Source organism: Colobus angolensis, unplaced genomic scaffold, assembly GCF_000951035.1.
Source record: "Colobus angolensis palliatus isolate OR3802 unplaced genomic scaffold, Cang.pa_1.0 Scaffold17, whole genome shotgun sequence".
NCBI classification, from domain to species: domain Eukaryota; kingdom Metazoa; phylum Chordata; class Mammalia; order Primates; family Cercopithecidae; genus Colobus; species Colobus angolensis.
Genome location: NW_012114821.1, coordinates 15,464,201 through 15,483,834, shown reverse-complemented (window position 1 = coordinate 15,483,834; position 19,634 = coordinate 15,464,201). Strand labels below are relative to the sequence as shown.

The window sequence follows — 19,634 nt, the reverse complement described above, 5'->3', positions numbered from 1 at the left end:
CATTGTAAAAACCGCAAGAATACAGAATTCTAAAAACTAGGCTTATGGTTAAAATAGTTTGACATTATAAGGATTTTAAATTATGTTCCTTAATCTTACTGATGTTCATTTAGAATAGATCACCTTTATTCAGGCAGTAACCGCTTATGCAACATTTCCCATAATCTTTTAAAAACTATTTTTAAACATTTTTTCATAATCTTAATAAAATCATTTGAAGGTTCCACTTAGCTGAAATGATACAGCCTACATTTTATGTGGTAAATATCATTCTATAAATATTTCTGTGTTCATGTAATTTTTGTGTTTAAACCCCCAAAAAATCAAGTAATGAGATGTCATCTTTTATGTCATGTGAATATTACCAATTAAATCTCTGTAGTCAAATATTATAAAATACTGAGATTTTCATTTAAAAATGTTCTAGCAGCTGGGCACAGTGGCTCACGCCTATAATCCCAGCACTTTGGGAGGCCGAGGTGGGTGGATCACTTGAGGTCAGGCGTTTGAGACCATCCTGGTCAACATGGTGAAATGCCGTGTTTATTAAAAATAGAAAATACAGGCACACGCCTGTAATCCCAGCTTCTCAAGAGGCTGAGGCAGCAGAATCACTTGAACCCGGGAGGTGGAGGTTGCAATAAGCCAAGATCGTGCCACTGTACTCTAGCCTGGGTGACAGAGCAAGACTCCATCTCTAAATAAATAAATAAATAATGTCTGGCATTCGTAGAAGTTTGAGCAACTAACTTAAGTAAAACTAATCTAAGAACAGACATTAAATAATGACTACTTAATTTTTATTATAAGAAATACATAAAAATGACAGAACACAAGTCTGAACACAAATGTAATTACGTTCTATTAAGAGGAAAGAGCTAGTTACAAGCCACTTTGTATGATATTATTTTGTAAAAAGATAACTACTACATAGAGCTATTATCTACATATGTAAAGAAAAAACTCTGGAAGGCTATAGGCTAATAGTGGCTTATCTCAAAATGGTGAGATTACATTATTTCTTTTTATTTATATTTTCTGAATTTTATTTATAACTGGTATATAATACTTTTATTAAAAAAACAAGCAATCTCTGTTTCAAGAGAAGCAACAAGTAAAAGCCAAAATCTTCAACCAGAAAATGAAGCTGCTATTGTCATGTGTCCCACACATTCCTCATCGTAGAATACTGTCACCAGTGTTTGGAAGCGAGACTATCAGTAAACAAAATAGGATCTTCACATTTCCAGCTTGAACACTTATTTTTATATCCTATTCACACTTAATGCATTTTCTTTACCTAAACCATTTTCCTTACAGATTTTTTCTGTACATATGTATGCGTACATATACACACCTGAGAGCATTTAGAAGACCTTCTACACTATTAGGAGGTTGGTCCTTAAGAACTTTGATACAACCTTTCATCTAAAGAAAAAGAAAACAGAAAAAGTAAAGTAGCCATTTTTTTCATGTAACATTCCTTTCCAAATAGTAAAATAAACCAAGACCATAACTATGGAACCCAAGAGATAACATACTATGTCAAATTAATTATTCTTAGAACAGAGAAAAACCCAACCTAGGTGTTACTATTCTCACTTAGTCAGTGAGAACAAAATCAGTCAAACTAAAGTACCACACATGCAATGAAAAACAAAGGGTTTGCTAAGGGAAGACTTCCTGGAAAAGGCGCTGAGTGGCGATTTAAAGGACAGAATGGGCCAGGTGTGGTGGCTCACGCCTGTAATCCCAGCACTTTCGGAGGCCGAGGCAGGCAGACCACAAGGTCAGGAGATCGAGACCATCCTGCCTGACACGGTGAAACCCCGTCTCTACTAAAAATACAAAAAAATTAGCCAGGCATGGTGGCAGGCGCCTGTAGTCCCAGCTACTAGAGAGGCTGAGGCAGGAGAATGGCATGAACCCTGGAGGCGGAGCTTGCAGCAAGCCGAGACTGCACCACTGCACTCCAGCCTGGGTGACAGAGCAAGACGTCATCTCAAAAAACAATAATAAAATAAAAAATAAAGGACAGAATGAGTATGTTAAAGAAAACAGGAGCTTTCAGGTAGAGAAACCCCACAGAATAAAGTATCACACAGAGCACAGATAGGAATTTTTCAGTGCTGGACCTGGAGTTACGAGAGGCTGAAAGTCAGGAAGAGTCATATGAACTGTTATGCCTGGCAGCAGGGGACTCACAGGTTATTTTAAAAGGTAACCACTTGATGACAATGGTATTTAACATATATTAGCCTGGTTATTGTAAAAAAGCATAATACAGCAGAACGAACACAGGCTTTGGAAGCCAGAGAAATGTGGGTTCTACCATTTTCTAGCAATTTTTTTTTTTTTTGAGATGGAGTCTCGCTCTGTCACCCAGGCTGGAGTGCAATGGTGCGGTCTCAGCTCACTGCAACCTCTGCCTCCTGGGTTCAAGCGATTCTCCCACCTCAGCCTCCCAAGTACCTGGGACTAGAGATGTGTGCCACCATGCCCAGCTAATTTTTGCACTGTTTTTAGTAGAGATGAGGTTTCACCATGTTGGCCAGGCTGGTCTTGAACTCCTAACTTTAGGTGATCCGCCTGCCTCGGCCTGCCAAAGTGCTGGGATCACAGGCATAAGACACTGCACCCGGCCTACTAGCAATTCTATTACTTAATCTGCTAAACTTTAGTTGCCCTGTCAGTAAAGGGAGATGACACCTAACATCCTTAAGAGTATTTTCAGAGTCAAAAGGGAGAACAAATGTAAAATTCCTGGGACATGGCAACCATACAGTCAATATTAACTCATTTCTCTTTACATATGACAGGTGTACATGAAGGCAGGAAGCTTGGCTAGCAATCAGTAATCGAGATCCAAAATGCTAAGAGCCTAAACTAGCTATGAAAGGGAAACAGGAAGACAATTCTCACCAAACATTAAAGAACCAGATGTGAGAGGGTGGGGAAAGAAACTATGACATAGAGAAATCAGAAAACTATTTCTAATACAAACTTTTACAGAGAAAAGAAAAGCAGAGAGCCAACTATAGTCACAAATTATTATGACTGGGTAGGGGAGGGAAAATACATAAAGTCTTCATTTTTTTCCACTGGAGCATCACTACTGGCTGTCTTTTTAATTTCAAGACAGGGTCTCTCTCTTGTCACCCAGACTAAATGCAGTGGTGTGATCATGGCTCACTGCAGGCTGCAACTCCCAGCCTCTCAGCGTAGCTGTGACTACCAATGTGTGCCACCACACCTGGCTAATTTTTTTCTTTTTTTGTATAAATGGGGTCCTCACTATGCTGTCCAGGCTGGTCTTCTACTCCTGGGCTCGAGTGATCCTCCTGCTTCAGCCTGCCAAAGTGCTTGGGCTACAGGCATGAGCCAGCACACCTGGCAGCACTACTGACTTTTTATAAGTATTCTGAAATAAACATTTTATTTGAAATGGCCTTTGGCCAAAGGACATGATTCAAAATTTCTTATATTTAATTATTTATTTATATTGCCAAATATGTAGTAGAAGCCTTCCAGGAGGTACTCAATAGACAGTACAGTCATCCTTTGATCATTCTATTCCACCTGAATACAGGCCACAAGAAATACAGTACAAGGACAGAGGAGATGAAAGTCCACCATTTCACAAACTATAAATCTGAGTTTTGTGAGAGTTTGCTAGCTCTTATCATAAAATAAAATCCTATGGTTTCCATGGAGAAACTCGTTTGAAATTACTTACATAAAACAATAACTTACATCAATTTTGGAAGTTTTAGCAAATGCTCCCACTGGATGTACGTGGTCATAGAGTATTATGACGCCCACCATTACCCTCAAGCAGAATGACACTGTCTCTTCATTTGTAAATCTGCTTCTGTATTCCCTGAAGAGTAGATAAGATATGCATGGAAGAAGTGCATTACAAAATTCTTTTTAAAACACACGCACAAGAAAAACCTCTTCTGGAGTATTTTATTCAAATTTCTATCAATCAGTTGAATGCAGTATGTTCACAAGTAGCTACACTGATACATTCAAATCTTATGTCTGTTTTCCTTTCCATATCAACCCCCTGAAAGAGATACAAAATTCTTTAATGAGGTGATTAACCTTTAAGCTGACGCTGACTTGCCGCTTTGATCTCTAAAAGGGATACTAACATTATGCCCCTTACTCCACAATGAGATCCCCAGAGAGATGAGAAGATGGTGAGTGGAGCAGTCATCACCCATGTATTCTGGTTTCTATAATACCTGCACCCACATTAGTGTATTACTCCTATGCTAGACTGATAGCAACAATTTTAGAGAATGGGTGCTACATAAAGGCTGTTACCACCTATGATGAAAAATCACTAGCTTAATAGAGCAAGCAGGTTTGCTATTTAGGGGCTAACTTGATCTAAATACATTATAGTATTACTGGGTATCAATTTTACTAAAACTCAATCATATTCTCCTCTCATTTGTGAAAAAGAAAACTGAACTTTTATCTATATACAGAAGGCAGTATATCACAGCAGAAAGAGTACGGAACCAAGACAGAGACATCCAAGCACATGGATAGTGTCCCTTCATTTCCCAGGACCTTACTGCCTGAAGCTGGTGGTGGGGGGAAGGAAGAGGATTAGGATAATTGTTGCCCTCCTATTTCGTAAGGTTTTCTAATGAGAAGATGTACAGTATAGTGCTTTGGACCATCGTATATGTGGCCCATTGTTGACCAAAATGTCATTAAGCAGCACATGACTGTATTTATTATTCTGGAATCCAGGAGGGATTCTTTCTGCCTGCTAACAGGAAAAATCCAGCCAGGACACACTGTATCCTACATCATAAATGCTTTAGACAGGAGAGAAAAAAAGAGAGAATTCAGGTTCGTGTTGAAAAAAAACAAAAAAAGAGTGACAATTAATAATTGAGAGAAAAAGAGATGAACAGAAGAATAATTCCAGCCCTTTGGCAAAAGGGTAAGATTCTTTACTAAATATGGAAAAAGAACATTTATGGTGAGTATAACCAGGGAGCCTTAAAGCTCTTTTCCCACATCCCAGCCACGAAAAAACCACCACTACATTTCTGTTCTGAGAAGAGAACTAAGAGTCTGAGTCAGACTGACTAGTCTGAGGTACCTGAAGACCAACTAACTCCATTTTATACTTAACCAGAAGTTACATTAAATAGCCAAATTAAAAATTTTAAGTTTGTTCATATATTAATATTCAATATTTGGAATATACTTACTTTCCACCTTCCAGATAAAACATGTTCATATATGAACATGTTTTGAAATATCAGTCATCTCAACAGCACTGTTAAAGTGAAAAAGATCAGCTGATACTCACGGTGTTTCCAGCATGACTCTGCATACACTAGCCATGGTGCTTAAACAATCTGTGGTATTTTCTATTGGTAAATTTTTATTCTGTAGAAGTATATGAAGAACAAAAAAAGTAAAAGTAACAAACAGTTATTACTTAAGCACAATTTAAAATTTAGCATAATATGAAAAATTAGCAACTTTAAAACCTGGTTCCTACTACTAATTTTCTAAATAATGCACTACACTCTAAGCAACTGTTCCAAGCACTGGGGATACAGCTATGAGCAAGATAGCGAAGGCAGTACTCTTCTGAAAGGCACTTGCATTCCAGCTGTGTAAGAACAATTGCAACAATGCAGACAGTGGGTCATAGGTGTAGAGTTTTACAGGCTATGCAATAGTTGGATTTTATCCTAAGGGTACTAGGAAGTCACTGGGAACATTTTACATGGAGGAGGGAGGGAACATGGTTTATGTTTTAAGATTACTTGGCTGCTCTATGGAGAAAGGACTGTACTGGGGCAAGAGTGGAGGAAATAAGAATGGTCAGGACACAAATGCAGTAATCCAGATGAGAAGTCTGATATGGCTGGTGGCAAGAAAGTAACTTTTCATATTCATGATATATTAGTATTTTGGAGGGAAAGTCAACGAGACTGTTTGATGGAATACATGTAGGGAGTGAGGTATAGAAAGGAATTTAGCATGATGGCCAGGCGTGGTGGCTCACGTCTGTAATCCCAGCACTTTGGGAGGCCGAGGCAGGTGGATCACCTGGGGTCAGGAGTTCGAGACCAGCCTGACCAACATGGAGAAACCCTGTCTCTACTAAAAATACAAAATTAGCCAGGTGTGGTGGCACATGCCTGTAACCCCAGCTACTAGGGAGGCTGAGGCAGGAGAATCGCTTGAATCCGGGAGGCAGAGGTTGTGGTGAGCCGAGATCGTGCCACTGCATTCCAGCCTGGGCAACAACAGTGAAACTCCGTTTCAAAAAAAAAAAAAAAAGAAAGAAAGGAATTTAGGATGATATAACTTGTAAGTTTTTGCCTGCACTGGTACTATTAATTGAAAAAGCAAAAACTAAAGAAAGGGCAGGGTTGTAAAAGGCAACCCAGAGTTTGGTTTGGCCGTTCCATCAGGTATCACTGAGGTGTCAACCACTCCAAAGACACTGCAAATAGGTGGACAGGTGTGCACACGCGGGCCTCAGAATAAAGTCAGGACTCAACACATACATCTGGGAGTCAGTTGGCTTCAAGATGGTATTTAATGTCTTGGGCTTGCTGAGATCACGTCTGCAACAGGAGGATGAGTAACAACACAGAGCAGCTGCCTAGGCAATGCTTACCTCTGACACAAATTTTGTTGTGGCATCACTCAAGGTTTTCAGCATTGGAGTTGCCTCAGCATAAAACAAAGACATTCGATTTGCCAATTCATTATTTACTTCATTTTCTCCTTCTGCCTGTGGGGAAGGTAAAAGCACTTGATGTTAGTTCACAAATTATTACATACAATAACAATAACAAAAGGACCCAGGTAGGGTGCCTGCCTCAATTACATTTTAGACTCTCATGTATCGATAATACTTAAATATTCTTTAAAAAAAAAAAAAAAGACTACAAATGACCTGAAGTTATTTTTTTTTTTTAAAAGATTAACCTCTTCAAAAATATTTTAAATGATATTAAGGAATTTAAATAAAACCTTGATGAGCTGTCTACTACATACAAGAGATTCTAAATGTTATGGAGGACAGAAAAATGATTATAAAATTGTACCCTGTCCTCCATCATGAACAATTAAGTATCCATACAACAGGCTGGGCGCGGTGGCTCAAGCCTGTAATCCCAGCACTTTGGGAGCCCGAGACGGGCGGATCACGAGGTCAGGAGATCGAGACCATCCTGGCTAACACGGTGAAACCCCGTCTCTACTAAAAAAATACAAAAAACTAGCCGGGCGAAGTGGCGGGCGCCTGTAGTCCCAGCTACTCGGGAGGCTGAGGCAGGAGAATGGCGTAAACCCAGGAGGCGGAGCTTGCAGTGAACTGAGATCCGGCCACTGCACTCCAGCCCGGGAGACAGAGCAAGACTCCGTCTCAAAAAAAAAAAAAAAAAAATCCATACAACATCCACGGTAAGATTCCAACAGGTGATAACACAAAAAGGGAGTCAGAGGAACATTAAGTTGGAATAGAAGAAACTAAGGAGAAGAAGAGTTATCCTTTTGCAGGTGATATTGGGCAGATAAACAAGGTATTCCAATCTGGCAGGGGAAAGAGTATGTTTTCAAATGACTCCCTAAAGAGTAATTCAGCATATTCAGTGTAGTTAAGTGGCTGCAACCAACGAAAGATACAGGCTGGGGTCAGACTGTATTGTATAGTACCTTAAATGCTAGCTTAAGTTCGTATTTTTCTTCCATATGGAATGGGGAGCCATTTAGAGTGTTAGATGAAAGGAATGACAACTAAGTCAATTTCCTAAAGAAAATTAACTGATCATCATGGGCGGATTGTAAGAAAATGGAAAAAGACTTGTAGGTCTGAAAATGAGTTATGCTGTGCAGAATGACTGCCAGAAAGAGTGGGAATTAGGCTCTCTGTTGGAACAGTGGGAGGAGGAGATGGAAAAGGATGGAGAAGACATTTCAGAGATATTTCTGAAAACAACTGGCTTTTACCTGTAATTATTGAGGGTAAAAGGAAGAACCAAGATGACTAATGTCTTTAGCCTTAAGTGATGGCAAGGATGGGTATAGTATAGGATTGGCTGCTTTGCTTTTATCTTATTTTACACGGTAGGTATGAAAAAGACAGATGCTAAGGTCAGTCTCACACCAGGAACTGGTCAATGCAAAAATCAAATTGATGCAAGTGACAGATGTTTCGTAAAGAGGAATCTTTTCCTCCAACTCAGTGCCTTAGTGCAAGTGCTTCCTAAAATATTTTATCAAGGAAAAAGAAAATGAATGATAGTCTTTGATATATATATTTTTTAAATCTCTTATGCCACTTATCACTCCTTACATAGTTACAGTACTTCTCTATTAAACTATCTATTTGAAACAAGGGTTGATCTTTGAAATTTTTCAGACCAATTATAAGGTTCTCAGAATACACAGAGAACAAGCTAGTATTTTCTTCCGCTCTAGTTTCACTTAAGGTACTTAATTCCTTGGAGGTAGAAAAGATAATAAACAGCTTAAGAGGAGGACAGTAAGAAGTTAACAGACCTAAAGAAGCCAGAAGAAATGCTATACTAGCCAAGAAGCAGGCACAAGCCATTTTCTCAAACAGCCATATCAGGCACAGATGTGTTAACAGACCATGACCTCGCTATCCCCTCGTGCCTGCATTAACCATTAATTTCTTGGAGGAAAACTGACTTGGGGTCAAGATTTCTCTCCACGACTTCCATTCTACAAATATGGAGACAAAAAACTCGTAACTATGAACTCACAAAATTTCTGTACAGTTAAAATCAGAGTACATCGCGAAATTTTATAAGTATCAACGTTATACAGACAAGCAATTTTGTTGAAGTAGTTTTGGGAATTTAAGAGACTGTGAAGAAAAACAGGTAAATACCATACGGTTTGTTACAGTTTGCTTTTCTTCCTACAGCTGTGGCTGCCCATAGTTACTAACTTTATTACTAGCTTTAACGCTATCTGAATGAACAAACAAAATAATAAAATGAACAGGCTGAGCACTAAGTTATTCTTACCATCCCCCAATTCAAAGCATCAACTTACCGGTACATTGTTAATCCTCATACGACTCAATGTTCTTCTATAATAGCTGAAATCATTCTGTATAGCAGGATTTGTCATCTGAATAAGACATTTGTGGGAAAAATAATGTTATGTACTAAATGTTAATGTAAAAAATTAAGTGAAAAATCTTCAGTTTTAATTAGTATAAAACATTGCATAATTCATGGTATCATTTTAAGAACTAGAACTGGTACAATCTAAGGTGGCTTATAACTGTATTCAGTCCTTACTGAACATACAAAACAAAAGGCCGCAGGCAGTATACTTTCCCTTTTCTTTTCAGTTAATTTCAGGTAATGTACTAAAAGCTTGTTTATCAAACAAAAACAAAAAGGACTGTTTAGGCACTTGTTTTTAGTTACTACGATAAAGGTATGTAGATACGGTCAACAGAGCAATCCTCAACCTAGAATTTTACATACAAATCTGACTGTGATACAATTATAAAATGCTGAAGTTTGAAATCCAGCTCTTCCATTTTCTAGACAGGGTACCAGAGGCCCTGAAAAATCAAAGGACCTGCCCAACATCTCATGACTGGGGTTACTGTGGCAGAGTATAAACTGGAACTCAGGTCTCTTGATATGAGACCTAGTGCTTATTCCTTTACATTCATTCTTTTTAACAAGGTATTTATAGTTCCAAATAGTATAAACAATGACAGATGAAAAAAGCAGCAGAAAGAAAGGAAGAAAGCGGGAAAGAAGGAAGGGAGAAAAAACAAATTTTAGCAACATTTTAATATAAAACAGTGTTGAAAAACGGGGGCAGGGGGTGTGAGCAGAAAAGAAAAAATATTAGAAAAGAAGATCAACATTTTGTTTCGGAGATAATTTTTAAACAAAGTTAAATGAAGACTGCTGAGACGGTGTGGATCACCTGAGGTCACGAGTTCCAGATCAGCCTGGCCAACGTGGTGAAACCCCATCTCTACTAAAAATACAAAAATTAGCCAGGCATGGTGGCACATGCCTGTAATCCCAGCTACTCGGGAGGTTGAGGTGGGAGAATCACTTGAACCCAGGAGGCAGAGGTTGCAGTGAGCTGAGATCACACCACTGCACTTCACCTTGAGTGACAAAGCAAGACTCTGTCTCAAAAAATAAAAAAAGATTGAGACTGAATACTCAGTAATTTGCTCTTTGCCATATATCAAAAGACTAGTCATAATTTCTAAATCCAGTTTTCCATTTTTATTAAGGTCTAGCAGACATCATTTAAATACGTTTTAACAATGTTTCCCAGCTTTTTCTCCCAGTACTCATTAAAAGATTCATGATTTTCATAACAATCAGGGCCAATAGATAATTCTACCTTGAGTTCATCAAACCGGAGTGTGAAATGAAGAATTTCTGCAAACTGTTTAGCAAGAGCCTGCTCTCGCTCTAGATGCTGGGTGGGAGAATATGGGGTACTTGTTAAGGCTCCCAGAAGACCTCTTAATGCTGCTTCTAAAGAAAAAAAATCGAAAAAAACATTAAGTTGTTTGTATCTGTGTGATATTTATTAAAAAATGAACAATTCATAAATGTTAATTCCCAGAAAAGTTCTCTTTAAAAAACAGATGATCTAAATATAATAAAAACTAATTAAGAAGTTTAAATGTTGCCATTACTAATGTACTGCACACATTATGAATACCGTTTAACAAAATAACCTTAAAGGGACTAATTCAAGGGTTTAAAGTTCTGTAAACCCAGACTGAAAATAGTGCAGATGTGAATTTGAATTCAACACCAGAATCAAAGGGCAAATTTTATATTACTTTAATCATTTCACACAGTGTGGAATTTGGTTTTATGAAATGGTAACTATTATCTACAACTGAGTAACTTTCTTCAATGGCACTGTGTCCACACTGTTTGTATATGTCTATGAATCAATTACCAATTTCTCATACTTTGAATATGTTGTTAATTTATAAACACAAACTGTTTGCTTTCAGTTACTAAAGAGAACAAAATATGTGGTTCAATAAACTTCTTGTCTTAGAACTTGACATTTCAAGGCTACAATATAAATATTCTAATTCATTACATGAACAAAATGGTCCCTTTGAAATAAGTGGTACTTTTGGGATGCTAGGCTAATAAATACCGTGTTTGATAATGGAAATACTAAATAGTAATACTAATATTAAATACTAAATACTAATATTTCATTTCAATATTTCAAAAAGTCATAGAAATCAAACAAATTCAGTTACAGATCACAGAACTGGAAAATGCTGCTAGATTGCGGTCAGAGAAAATAAGAGCTTACAGAGTTAAATTATGATGACATTAATAAATGTCAGATTAATAAACAAATATTAATGACAAATTAAAAACTTTATGTCAGGTCATCAGCCCATAACTTACAATAAACCCCAGTTTTTCTATTTATGAAGATTTACGTATGAGTCAACATCTACTGTACAATGAATATAGTCTCCCATTTGATTTTCACCATCAACTATGACATGGTCATTGCAGATGGATCAAATGAGTTTCAAAGAGCTTAGAGCCTAAAGTTATAGCTAGTAAATGCTACGTATTTCTGACTCCAAAGCCCTATTCTTTCTACCACAATAAACTCTCTGAAATAAAGCAACATTGTACGTAGCCTTCTGTAACCTCATAAAACATTCACCTCCTGATTACTACCAATAGTACCAATTACTTCTGTAACCCTACAAAACATTAATCTACTGATTAAAAACAACAGTAGGTACTTCTTATGTATCTGTTAGATACCAGGTACTGAACTATCTCTTCACAGACATTATTTCTCATCCATATAATAACTCCAAATGACAGCTATTATCCTTTTTTTTTCCAGTAAGTCAGAAAATGTACTTACTGGCTACCCTGTGCCAAGCACTGGGAAAATGGATATAGACAGACATGCTCCCTGTGCTCATACGGAGCCTTATTATATATAGAGAAGACAAATGATTACAGTTGTGATATGTGCTGAAAATAAGTACACAGTACAGTGGAAAGGTATAAAAATAAGACTTCATCTAATGGAAGGCCTAGGAAAAGATTTCCCTGAATAAGTGACTCCTGGACTGAGATTGAAGTATGTAGTAAGGATGAACACGGGTTTGCAGACAGAAAGGCAGGGAGCCAGACCCTGAACTGAGAAGAGCATGACACACTTGAGGAACTGCAAGACCACCAATGTAAGAGTACAGAGGGCAATTAGGAGGGTAACGAGGACTAAGATAATTAATACACACATAATTTGTGTACCACATTAAGTACGCCGGCTTCGGCATCCTAACGTCCCTGGAGAAATCATCTAAGCAGAGGAGTGGCATCATCAGATTAGCATTTTAAAATGCTACTTCATTTGCAGTGTGGAGCATGGACTGTAGGGGTATGGATGGTGTATCGAGGTGTAACAGTGGATGTGAAGAAGATCAATTAAAAGTCAAACATTTTGGGTTATACTTTAAAAATGGTTTACTTCTCCAAAGATTCAGTCTATCTGTTGGTGTTAAGTGGAAAACTAAGAGAGACACAGAACAGAAAAAACGTTTTTACAAAATATTATTATAGTCTGTTAAAGAAAAAAAGAAAAATGCATTTGCCTAGACTTTATCAAGTCTCAGGGTTAATTTCAGCATTCCAAGTTCTCTACCACTTTTGGGATTGGAGTCAGGTTGCTTGGCTAAATTGGGATGGTCAGTGACCATTAGTTGCAGAACTTTTGTCTATGAATGGCTGAGGCCCTCAATGGTAGATCTACGATGAAAGGGAAACTCAAGATGATAATCTGCTAATCTGCCTTTGAAGCCGCTAGATCAGCCTCACCCTGCAGGCCTGTGCCGGCACAAGTCAGTCCTACTAGCCTACAATGCTCGGTCTCAAGAGAAACTGGAGACAAAGAACCCCACAAGAAAATGTCCCAGAGGTCTCTGGATGAGTTGGAGAGAAAGAGAGGACAAAGAAAAGATGACTGGGACTGGACTCAGATGAAGCTCCTAAAACAAAACCATAAGATTATGATTTTTTAAAAAGCAGATGACGAGGAGAAAATTAATAGGCTATTAAGCCCTAAATTCTGGAAGAACTAAAGGAAGCTGGCAGATAAGTGCAGGAGCCAAAACCAAAGAAGGCGCTTACAAGGAAAAGACAACCAGAAGGAATGATAAAGATGACAAACCAGTCCACAAGCTAGGACAGGGAAGAGTAACTAGTTGACTAGAAAGAGGAGGACCCTGGGGAGAGTTTCCCTATAGAGGTAACAGTCGTTTATTCTCACCAACTGCCATCTATCTACTCTCAAATCCTCAGAAGAGAACCCAAGGACATGGATTGTAAAGGATTTAAGACAACCAAGAGTCATGACCACAATTACGGTGGGCATTTGGGGCCTTTAAAATACATTTTGATAAATTCTGCCCAGTGAAAAGAAGCTAACATGTTGGAGGGACTTACTCATTATGACCCTTGGAGGCAGTCCCTAATGTAAGCCCCTAAAGCATGAGGAAGACTGAGGAGGGGAGACAAAGCAGTTTGTCCTACTGCCTGACCATACAACCTTCCCTTAGGTATCTGCCTCAACAGGAGGGGCTCCAAGGCCTCAGAACTAAACAAGCAAGTACAGAAAAAGCAAGTATGGCAAGTTTACCAGGGCAGTGTGGTTAAACCCTGTCAGCAAAACTGAGTATCTTCAAATTAAGCAGGTAATCTTTGCCCTGTTCCACTGTAAGTATGCAAACTGGCAAGGGATCAGGGTCCTTCTTCTGAAGTATAACCCCTGGTGTATCTGTAGTGCTCAGACCAAGAAACCTTCTCCTTAGAACTGAAAGATTCTGAAGGATCATGTGCGTCTTCACAGATGCATGCTGCTCCACGGTGCTGTCTGTGCTGGAATAGCACCCATAATGGGACATACACCACGAGACCGATCAATTCCCATGGTAAAAATATAACACTTATGTTCAACTAGTTTGGCCTATTTTACAAGTATTCTTTGTTTATTGCGATATGCTAAAAGACCAAGATGAACTTGAATAGCACCTGAGCACCATCAAAAGCAATTTAACTATAAATGCAGCCAGAAACCAGCATAAGAAAAGCTGTATATAGTAGACAAGACAACCAAGACAGAAAACCTAGGCTGATTGGGTTATAAAGTACAAAGCTACAGATTATGGAGACACTTGATTGAAAGACAAATAATGTAAAATAACTAATTCTAAAATTGGGAAAATAAACTACAATTCTTATTTCCAGTAAGAAAAAGGTAATTTACACAATATTTCTATCCAAACTATTGTCTGTCTTAACATTACATTTAACAGGCCCTACTGCATCTAAAGGAAAAACAGCAACTGTCTCACTTTTTTTCCAGAACATAGACATTTTTTAAAAATGGAACTTAAACTTCAGAAGTTACAAATACAAATGGCCAAGTATCAAATATAAATAGAGTAAGATATTAAAAAACATGAAACAATAAAAACTTACTACAAACTAGAAAGCACAAGTCCTAACTAATGAAGACAGAGATGGTTTGCCATGTGGTTCTGGCTCACTAACATGCAGATTAATTATTGCTAGTTGGAGGCTTTAAAAAAAAACAAAAACAAAACCATACAGTGACCAAGTGTTAAACCTGGCAACTAATTAGAAAATTTTAAAATTATGTGGGCCAGACAAATCAAATCTCAAGTTTAAATTTAGCTTTTGGGTCCCCAGTTTACTTTAGTCTTACAGTATATACCCCCTGGTTTCTGACTTATGGATTTAAAAAACAATCGCAGTATGATTTTCTTATGATTAATTAGTAACATTTATACATTTCAAAAATTCAAACTTTATGAAAGTATGTGTTTTAACTACATTCAAATCATTCTAATTTCTGACACACATCTATACTATTCCTCTCCTGTGCCTATAACTGTACAAAATAAAGTGCTTCAAATTTACAACTTTAAAATCACACAAAGAGCTAACTGGCTAAATCTTACCTGCTCTGCCTCTTCCTCCTCCAACAAAGGGAGTTCCAATTTTGCTTGCTCATATTGAAGACACAATTCTGAACTTTGAATAATTTTTCCCAAACTTTGGGTATATCACTAGCCCTCTTGCCCTCTCTCGCTCGCTCTCGCTCTCTCAAGACAGGGTCTCACTGTGTCGCCCAGGCTGGAGTGCAGTGGTGTCATCACAGCTACTGCAGCCTTGACCTCCTGGGCTGAGGTGATCCTCCCACCTTAGCCTCCAGAGTAGATGGGACCACAAGCAAGTGCCATCACACTCAGCTTATTTTTGTTTGTTTGTTTTTAAAGACAGGATTTTGCCATGTTGCCCAGGCTGGTCTCGAACTGCTGAGCTCAAGCAATCTCTCAACCTCAGCCTCCAAGCGATGGGATTACAGACAGGAGCAAGCACACCCAGCCTATTTCTCATCTTCTACAGTTTTATATACATGAATTGAGCGTAACCAGTGAAAATTTCAAGAAAACCTCTTTGATTTCTTTGGATGCTAAAGGCTCCTATTATGAGAAATCACTTGGTAGAATCTCTCTCCATCTCTACAGTAAGTCCTTTTCCCATATATGGGAAAGTAATCCTCAGGCCCTTGGTTAGTTAAACTTTTGTGTTCTTAAAATCATTTAAAATCAATGCTCGGATTCGTGTATGTAAAATCACAGATGATGAGGAAAATAGCTTGTGGACAAAAATAGTCTAAATGAATTAAAAGGCCAGGGTTGAAAGAAGATTACACTGTAATTTTACGGTCTAACAAACTTGATTTACTTATAAAACAGATACTAAACCAAATTCAGCATTATGAATATAAAATACTCTAAATTTCTGGAATGAATAAACATCTTTTTCACTAGGCAAGTCACAATTAACAAAACTTTCAACTTACCTAATCTCTGAGAAAATTCATAAAATTTCTTTAATTTGCCTACTAGTGGAACAACTGCACCCCATGCCTTCTCTTGCAACTTCTCATCTGCTGGATGCTGGATTGCCTTCAAAATCCAAAGAATAAAAATAGTTAGATTAAAAAAAAAATAAAACGGTTCATTTTTACATTAAAATGCAAGCTTTAGCAAACATAGGAAACCCTGGTATAATCTATAAAATACAGAATATTGAACCTAGGAGTGTTGATTATTATTATTATTATTATTTTGAGAGAGCGTCTCACTCTGTCACCTCAGGCTGGAGTGCAGTGGCATGATCTTGGCTCACTACAACCTCTGCCTCCCAGGTTCAAGTGATTCTCCTGCCTTAGCCTCCCAAGTAGCTGGAATTACAGGCATGTGCCACCACGCCCAGCTAATTTTTTTTATTTTTAGTAGAGACGGGGTTTCACCATGTTGGCCAGGCTGGTCTCGAACTCCTGACCTCAGGTATCTACCCACCTTGGCCTCCCAAAGTGCTGGGATTATAGGCATGAGCCACCACGCACAGCACAGTGTTGAATATTCTACTGAGTGCTAAAGGTGAGTCTTCCCAACTCCACAGAGGAGTGCTAAGAGTGGGTCTTCTCAACTCTATAGATACTTCAACCTATTATAATAAATTCTTAGTTATCCTTGCAATAGATACGAACATAATGAAAATTTTAAAATGGTCCAATGTGTTTGTGAAATATATTATGCCTTGGTGCCCAACAGATCCACAAAAAAAAATTGCACGTTTCCCATAGCACAGAGTCTCTTAGTATTTCTTTGTCAAAGTATTATTTTAGTAGAAGAAAATAAAACTCAAAAAGTAAGGCAATAATATGCCAACTCTGGGAACAGGCTAAGAAACTTCCAATAATTAAAATTCCAGGGTCCAAACTAGCATTAAGAAAACTACCTACGACTTAAGAACCTAAATCAAACTGAAACTGTGATTTAAGCATTGTCGGCTGGGTGCCATGGCTCACACCTGTAATCCCAGCACTTTGGGAGGCCAAGGCAGGCAGATCACGAGGTCAGGAGTTTGAGACCAGCCTGACCAACACGGTGAAACCCTGTCTCTACTAAAAATACAAAAATTAGCCAGACATGCTGGTGCGTGCCTGTAATCCCAGCTACTTAGGAGGCTGAGGCAGGAGAATCGCTTGAACCCAGGAGGTGGAGGTTGCAGCGAGCCGAGATCATGCCATTGCCCTCCAGCCTAGGTGACAGAGTAAGACTGTCTCAAAAAAAACAACAAAAAAAGAATTGTCACAGACACCTATTCTCTATAACTAAAATCCTATTCTAGATATCAATTTTTCTCAGGCTTTCCTGAATAAGATGAAAAAACCAGTTTCAAATCTGAAAGGGAAGAAAATATAATCTAGAGATCCTTAATATAAATGACTTCTTCTATACCCAGTCTTTCAAATCATCAAGCAATCTTTTCTGAATATAGAGGGTTATTTCCAAAAATACATATTTTCTTGTCTCTATCTTTCATTTGCCTATAGATGTTTTTTGTGCTGCTTTACAGAAGTTAACACATTTTTTAACAACCTGATTTACTTTCTCTAACATCTTGAAACAAACTAAACATACCGTCTGAAATTCAGAACTAAAGCAGGGACCTGCTTATCAACACTATCAAGATGTTACATGACATGTCTCAATACTCCCAAGGCACTAGTACTCTGACTCCATCCACACAAAAAACAAAAACACAGGAAAGCAAAATAAAACTGAACCCAGACAGATCTAAAGGATGCTCTGAACAAATTAGCTGCAAACTGAATTAATGGGCTATATACTGGGTAAGCAATTTACTTTATAAGCTTGGGCACCACTTTCAAATTGATGTTTTATTCAATATTTTTAAATGATGCTTAAACCCAATAGAAACCTGAAGTCAATCCTACTTATGTCATTAATCCAGAAATACTGTAATACTGAAGAAAATCTGACATTACAACATGTAACAATCCTTTGTTCACCTTCTACTGTAATAAGGACATTTCAAAGAGACCCTGATATGCTGATATATATGAAAAAAAATCCTTTGGCCTCAGGCCCAGACTTGGTAATGATTTTTATCAGGTAGTAAAAATTTGTTTCTTGTATTTGTTATTCAGCAATCAAGTAAATAAGCCTTTCTGCCTACTGGCAACCATCAAATAAGCCAAGATGGGTACACAGAATTCCACCCAGGAGGCATGGAGGCAGAAGTAGTTTGATGTAATGTGCTTTCACTGATGGTCCACTGTTGGCAGTACCATCAGTTCTCTTCTCTCCACAGAGATCCTGGCCCCACCCAGCCCAATAAAGTGTGCAGACTAAGCCACACAAGGTTATGTCATATATAGGATTCGTGTGTACTGTGGCAGCTGAAAATGCCCAGTTCCTAAGGGTGCAACGTACAGGTAGCCTGTCCTTTATGGTGTTAATCTGCTTAAGTTTGCTCGAAGCCTTCAGTACACTGCAAAGGAGTGAGCTGGACGCCACTGTGGGGCCGTGTCCTGAATTCTTACTGGGTTGGTGAAGATTCCACGTACACATTTTTGAGGTTTTCCTCATTGATCAATTCCATAAAGCTATAGAAGAAGTCCTGACACCCAGCAGATCACCAAACCAGTCTACAAGCACAGGGTGATGCGTGGGCTGACATCTGCAGGCTGAAAAAGCAATGGGTTGGATGGTCCCTAAATTCCACAAAACTGTGTCTGGTTCTTGCCATGCAGCTTGGAGAAGGTATAATGCTCTCCAGCTCCACCTTCACCACTAATATATGTAATGTTTGTATAATTAACATCTAATTAACAACTTAGGACAGTCACATCTGTTTACAGGTGTTACTTGTCTGTTAAAAACAGTCTGCAGATTATTTCATGAATGCTTTGTCAAATCATAAAACTTAAAGTGATAGTATGTCTTCTTTCCAGTAATAGAAACTTTGGAGTTACATGTCAAGTGTTTAAAACACGCTGTGTGATACAGGAGGTTTAAAATAAATTCTTTAACTAGCTCTACAGATTTGTCTGGTGCACGTGATTAATCCTACAGTTTTATTGGGGTGATGGCAACGCTGTGCTGGTTTACTTTCAAGTGGCTGGGTTCGGCAAGTACAGACTTTTTAAGTTTAGTTTCACTTTAGACATTTGTAGAGTGGGAGGATGATACCTTAACCCTATGTCGTGACCATACGTAGAAAAATATGGGCTCAAATAGAATCCCCATTTTTGAATTTAATTTATTGTTCCATTTGTATGACTGCTGTTTCTGAGAGAAAAGTTTCCAAAAATGTGGAATAATAACCATTTCTCAGAATAATAAATGTGTTGCAAGAGGCTTTTCTTAGGAATGAAACAAATCTGGGTTAACCTAAACAAAACTGCCTCAGTCTCCACAGTAGCATTTTAAGTTCACATAAAAGTTCCAATGCCACAGCTCTATACAAATTAATGGATAGTAGTCAGTAGGGCTATTGACACTGGTGTACTGTGAAACTGAATTATTAACCTTAACTTTTGCAAACTACTAATCAATGCTAGGATGGGAAGCCAGTAAGCTTTAGATAAATACCTTTGAAGTGTGAGGGTAGAAAAAGTCAACTTTAATCAAGTTTTAAAAATAC

The 19,634-nt window shown here is 38.1% G+C and overlaps 1 protein-coding gene across 5 annotated transcripts in view; it reads right to left on the bottom strand.

The window, feature by feature from the left end:
- The window catches only part of FAM49B (family with sequence similarity 49, member B), a 106,305-nt gene that overhangs the window by 5,857 nt on the left and 80,814 nt on the right, over positions 1 to 19,634 (bottom strand). For all 5 annotated transcript variants that reach the window (XM_011938178.1, XM_011938175.1, XM_011938176.1 and 2 more), the window contains 7 exons: positions 15,976 to 16,081; positions 10,417 to 10,553; positions 9,082 to 9,159; positions 6,671 to 6,787; positions 5,342 to 5,421; positions 3,754 to 3,880; positions 1,358 to 1,428 (listed from right to left, as the gene is read on the bottom strand). In XM_011938178.1, coding sequence (XP_011793568.1) covers positions 1,358 to 1,428; positions 3,754 to 3,880; positions 5,342 to 5,421; positions 6,671 to 6,787; positions 9,082 to 9,159; positions 10,417 to 10,553; positions 15,976 to 16,081 — 716 coding nt within the window. The remainder of the gene's footprint in view (positions 1 to 1,357; positions 1,429 to 3,753; positions 3,881 to 5,341; positions 5,422 to 6,670; positions 6,788 to 9,081; positions 9,160 to 10,416; positions 10,554 to 15,975; positions 16,082 to 19,634) is intronic.